The 5,783-nt window shown below is 47.8% G+C and overlaps 1 protein-coding gene across 1 annotated transcript in view; it reads left to right on the top strand.

Moving 5' to 3' along the window:
* LETM1 (leucine zipper and EF-hand containing transmembrane protein 1) overlaps positions 1–5,783 on the top strand; it is a 74,117-nt gene that overhangs the window by 61,534 nt on the left and 6,800 nt on the right. The window contains exon 9 of the mRNA XM_042782635.1: positions 2,505–2,639. Within this exon, the coding sequence (XP_042638569.1) occupies positions 2,505–2,639 (135 nt within the window). The remainder of the gene's footprint in view (positions 1–2,504; positions 2,640–5,783) is intronic.

The raw sequence follows: 5,783 nt of genomic DNA, 5'->3' as shown, positions 1-5,783 counted from the left end.
CACGTAAGAGGACAGAAACCAAGCAGAGAGACTGGAAAGGAGGCCATACAGCCCTTTATTCACGAACGACATGACACTGTGCAGTTCTTCTGTATTTCTGTGTCCTAGTAATGCACAAATTGAAATAAAACATACAGGTAACATTTACAGCAGCACAATAGAAAGAGGTCCTTAGGGGCGGACTTTCAGAAAGATGTGCAAGGCTTGTAGTGCACAAGCGTGCAAGAGTGTGCTGCCCCACTGCTGAGACAGAAGGAGGCGTGAACACGTCAGGGTTTACTGTACTCGGGAATGGGAACTCAGTGGTTAAGATGTAATTTCTGCCTCAGATTGATCTCTGGATTCAAGACCATCCCCCCAAAACCCCAGCAGAGTGTTGGTTGATTGTAAAATTCGTTTGGAAAGAGCCCACACTGCCTGGAACTGCCAGAGAAAATACCAGAGCGGGAGGGACACTACCTGATCCAGGACTTGAAACTACAGCCGTCAAGACCGGTGGTGTTGGTGTAGAGGTTGGATCAGCAGACACAGCAGAGATCCAGAAGGAAATCCATGTACGCAGGGGCAGTTGACTGAGAGTGCCAGGCCGGTGCAGCAGGGAAGGGGTGAGCATTGTAACAGACGTGCTGGCACTGGTGGACAGCCATGTGCAGAAAATGGAGCTGGACTCTTGCCTAACTGCACAGCATACCTTTACTCCGGATGGGATGCAGTGGTTAAGTTTGTGTGTCAACTTGGCTGGGCCTGGTTGAGTGGCTGGACAGCTGAATGTAGTTATTCCCCATGGTGAGAGTGGTAATTAACTCCATGGTGGAATCTACTGGAGCAGCTAGGTAGCTGCTTTGGGGATGTGGTCTGCTTCCATTATATAAGAAACAGCTTTGGGAATGATGTCTAGCTTATGGCACACCCTGCATGTAGCCGAGTTGTTGTTCAGCAGCCTGCCATGTGATTTGGTAATATCAAGACTGTGCCTTATTACTTGTCGACCTTGGACTTGGCAGCCTCAGCAGCTAGCAGTGGAGAGAAGAAAAGCCTCTAACTCCAGTGGGCCGGGAGCAGGAGGTAGAGCTAAAGCCCAAGGTTGAGGGGCTTTCACCCAGCCTCTAGAGCCTGGCACTTTGAACTCGGACTTAAAGCCTCCAGACTGTAAAAGAATAAACTGTTTGTTCAAACCATCCCATCTGTGGTATATTCTTGTCAGAGCAGCACTAGGTAACCAGAACATGAGACATCTACGTAAATACAAGAAAGTAACTCCATCAAAATGCCTGAAAGAGAACTTCAAAGGAAAGTTGAGTGACTGAATTTGTCACAGATTTCTTGAATAGGACACTGTGTAAAAAAAAAAAAAATCAATATATTGGACTTTATAGAAATTCAGAACTTTTGCTTCAGAAAATGTCTAGTGAAAACTAAAAGGCAAGTGATTGGCAAGGAGAAAAAGTTTGCGTAACCCTATCTGACCGACAATCTGTCCCTAGAATTTTCAGACATCTCTTACAACTCAGTAAACAGGAAGCTACATTATTCGAGGTTCAGAAATGAGCACAATATTTGGACAGCCCTCTCACCACAGACCTACAGAGAGCAAGTTAAGCACGTGGATGATGGTAACATCACTGGTCATTGGGGAAATGCAAATGACAAGCCCTGTGAGGTGCCAGTGCCCACCTGTTAGGATGGCTAAAATTGCAGAGACACGTCTAGGTGTTGGTGTGGATGCAGGCCATTTTGGACAACACTGTGGCCATATCCTCAAAAGTTAAACTTTGGCCTACCACATGACCTACTGCTAGTATTTCCACAAGAGAAAGGAAGACATCTGTCTACACAAAGACTTACATATGAATGTTCGTGGCACTTTTGTTTGTAATAGCTGAAACCTGGAGATGAGGTAATATCTGTCAGTAGGTGGATGGATAAGCAAAGTGTGACACATTCACATCTTGTCGCACCACTCGGCAACAGACAGCATCCTACAGCATGGGTGAGTCTCAGAGTCCTCACGCTGAGTGGGTGGGAGACGTCAGGAACTGATGCTGTCCGTTTTCGTTTATAGGAAACTCTAGAAAATGCAAACTCCTGTAGTGGCAGAGGCAGCTCAGTGGCTGTTAGGGGCAGGGTGGAGGTGGGAGGGAGGGAGCACACGGGGGTACAAGGACACAGTTATTGGTGGCTCCCTGTCTTGATTGTACAGGGTGCTGGTTTCATGGGTGCACACATTTGCCAGCATTCATCAGATGACACCCTTTCAGTACGCACAGTTCAGTGCATGAGGTCACCGGGAAGAACCTGCGGACTTGGTGCATGTACCCCTGCGTTGGACTCCCCTGTGCCTCTAGCTTTGCTGGCCCGTTGAGTGTCAGCAGTGAGCATCTCCTTAAAGTGACGCACTGCTACTAGGTGCTCACCTGTGGCCAGGAACAGAGACGCCAGAGGCCCGTTAGGGGAGAAAGCGCCATGTCGCCCTTCATTTCGGTCCGTGTGTGTCTGCTTCTCAGGGAGAGGAGATCACCAAGGAAGAGATTGACATCCTCAGCGATGCCTGCTCAAAGTTGAAGGAGCAGAAGAAGTCGCTGACCAAGGAGAAGGAGGAACTGGAGCTGCTGAAGGAGGACGTGCAGGACTACAGCCAGGTGAGGTGGCGGGCGGGCCGCCGGCCTGGTGGCCTCTGCCCCAGAGACGAGAGGTGGTGGTTGGGGCTCAGGAGCATTTAGTGGTCCCTCCATCCGGTGTGGTCAGCCGGCCAGAGGAAGGCAAGGGATGGCTCGATCATGTTGAGTAGCATTGCCCGTGGCCATGGCAGCGAGTGCTGGCTGTCTGCCCTGCAGACATCTCATCTCTGAGCTCACCAGGGAGGCCGGGTGGTGCGGATGGTGAAGGTCCTTTACTGTTAACTGTAAGGTGGGTGGCTCAAGTCCACCCAAAGGCACCTTGGAAAGAAGGACCTGGTGGTCTCCTGACGCATCACCTGTTACAAACCCTGTGGAGCACGGTTCTACTCCAGCTCAGGGCCAGCGTGGCAGCATCTCGTCCCCTTGGTACCCAGTGAATCTTACTTTCACTCATGATTCCCCGAGAGACTTCTTTCTGAAATCATAGTTCTTTCTCTCTTTCTTTGGTTAAAAAAGACAAACACGCATCTCAGATTTGTAACTATATTGCTTCCAAGATGGCCTTACATTGGTGAGAACCAAGGGTCCTCTCCTGGGCCCTGAGGCGTTCCCTGTCCTGCCCTCTGCCCACCCCATCCCTCCATTTGATGTTTGCTGGTGGGAAAGCCGACTTGGAATTTAGGAAGAGACTTCAGACTTCTTGATTTTCTCAGTCACTTACTTGATTTTTTTTTACATTATTGAAGATCATAGGTATTTTTGCATGTCATGAAGAAGTAAAGAATTGAGGGCACCCTGAAATACATTAATAAAGCAAACATTAAAGAACAAAAGTACCTTCACTTACATTCTCACCTCCTGTTCCCATAATTACAGAATTCTGCAGTTCTGTAACTTCCGAGTTACTGAGGGAGCTAGCGCTTTACAGAAGTAAATATTTTCCCTTTCCAATTCACTGTTCCAGGTGGGGAGAGAGAAGACATGTTCTTAGGTGCTGTTGACCTGGTTGTGCCTCACGGCGGCCCTGTGTACAGTGCAGTGAGGCCCTTGCTGGCCTGGTTCTGCCTCACGGCGGCCCTGTCTGTGTACAGTGCAGTGAGATCCTTGCTGGCCCGGCAGCCCTGTGTACAGTGCAGTGAGATCCTTGCTGGCCCGGCGGCCCTGTGTACAGTGCAGTGAGACCCTTGGTGCCCTGGTTCCGCCTCACAGCGACCCTGTGTACGGTGCAGTGAAACCCTTGCTGGCCTGGTTCTGCCTCACGGCAACCCTGTGTACAGTGCAGTGAGACCCTTGCTGGCGTGCATCATCCTCACCATCATTGCTGTTTGAGCCCATTGTTGCAGCCACTGTGTCAATCCATCTTTAATTATTATTATTGTGATTTGGGTGAAAGTTCACAGAGCAAATGCACTTTCCATACAGCAGTTCACACACATTGTCTCATGACATTGACTACAATTTACCCCAATGCAACAGCCCCTCTCCCACTTCCTCCCAATAGTTACCTCTTCCCAGTGGCCATCCCTCCATACACTCCTGCCCCCTGAGCTGTCTCTCTGTGCATACACAGCCCTTCTTTCTCCCATGATTGTTCTCTCTAAGGCGTGTATCTGCCTCAGGTAAATGTTCAACTCATATGCCTGTCTTTTGTTTGGCTGGAAGCCACAGGTGTGAGTTCAATTCCAGCCTGAAGGGCAGCTAGGGACCCTAGTCTCAGTAGTTCCAGCAGGCTCTATCAGACCAGCAAACCTGGTCCCCCCAACCTTTTTTGTTTGTTTGTTTCCAAATGATTTTGAGTTTTGTTCCACATTGTTCTCCTTCTCTGTCCAGGATCTCCTACATAGATCCCCCTCCGAGTGGTTGACAGTGGTAGTTCCTCTGGTCTCATAGTCGTATAGGGTGAGGATCGCATGGTATACCAGTCACAAGGACTAACTGTTTCCATGAATCTTTGGTTTTCCTCATTCCTCTTTGTTCTGGACGAGGAGAGACCCATCATTGCATCTAAATGGCTGCTTGCAAGCTTTTCAGATCGCAGTCACTACTCGCCAAAGTAGGATGTAGAACAGTGTTTTGTGTAGTATGTTATGTCAATTGAACTTGATGTCCCCTGTGACTGTGGTCCCAAGCCCACAGGTTCAGCTGCTCACTCCTTCTGGGTAGCTGGCTGTGACCAAGAAGTGACTACAACCTTGTCCCTTGTCAGCTCTGGGGATTCTTACAGAACATACAAATACACTTGTAGAACCATTGTCTGCCAACCCTGTATATGGTCTTGGGTACACTCCCTGCTTCATAGACATACCTAATAATTCAGCCGATCCACCCATCTATCCACCCGTATACCCACGTTAGCCTTCACTGACAACACAGTACTGTATGTGCAAAAGGGTTCATCTTTACTGTCTGCACCTCCCATGTATCACTCCCATGTCTTCCTCTTCCTCACTGCCACCATGTTGATCACTCACATTTGGTAATTGCCCTTCTCTTCACCCAAATCAATACTTAGATCTTCCTATCTAACTGTTCCCTACCCTACCCTCCCACCCCTGGTAACCAACAAAGAAAATTTCCTTCCATATATAAACTGTTCCTTGACTTTTACAATAACGGACTAATACAATATTTATCCTCCTGTGATTGACTTATTTCACTCGGCATAATGTACTCCAAGTTCATCCTCGTTATGCAGTGTTTTGCAGATTCTACATTATTCTTTAAGGTTGTATAGTATTCCATTGTGTGTATGTACCATAGTTTGGTTACCCATTCCTCAGTTGAGGGTCACCTAGATTGTTTCCAACTTTTTGCTATTGTACATAGTGCTGTGATGAACATGGGTGTGCATATGTCTGTTCTTGTCATGGCTCTCACTTCTTTAGGATATATACATAGTAATGGAATGACTAGGTCAAATGGTATTTTTATTTCCAACTTTTTGAGGAATCACCATACTGCGTTCCACAGTGGTTGTACCATTTTACAGTCCCACCAGCAGTGTATGAGAGTCCCAATCTCTCCGCATCCGCGCCAGCATTTGTTATTTTCTGTCTTGTTGAACTTTGCTGCTAGTGCTAGTGCAAGATGGTATCTCATTATTGTTTTGATTTGCATCTCTCTAATGGCTAATGATCGTGAGCATTTCTTCATATGTTTGTTGGC

Source organism: Orycteropus afer, unplaced genomic scaffold (assembly GCF_000298275.1).
Source record: "Orycteropus afer afer isolate SDZICR_OR568_19922 unplaced genomic scaffold, OryAfe1.0 scaffold00398, whole genome shotgun sequence".
Lineage (NCBI taxonomy): Eukaryota > Metazoa > Chordata > Mammalia > Tubulidentata > Orycteropodidae > Orycteropus > Orycteropus afer.
Note: the sequence above shows the minus strand (reverse complement) of the source record. Positions and strands in the feature narration are given on the sequence as shown.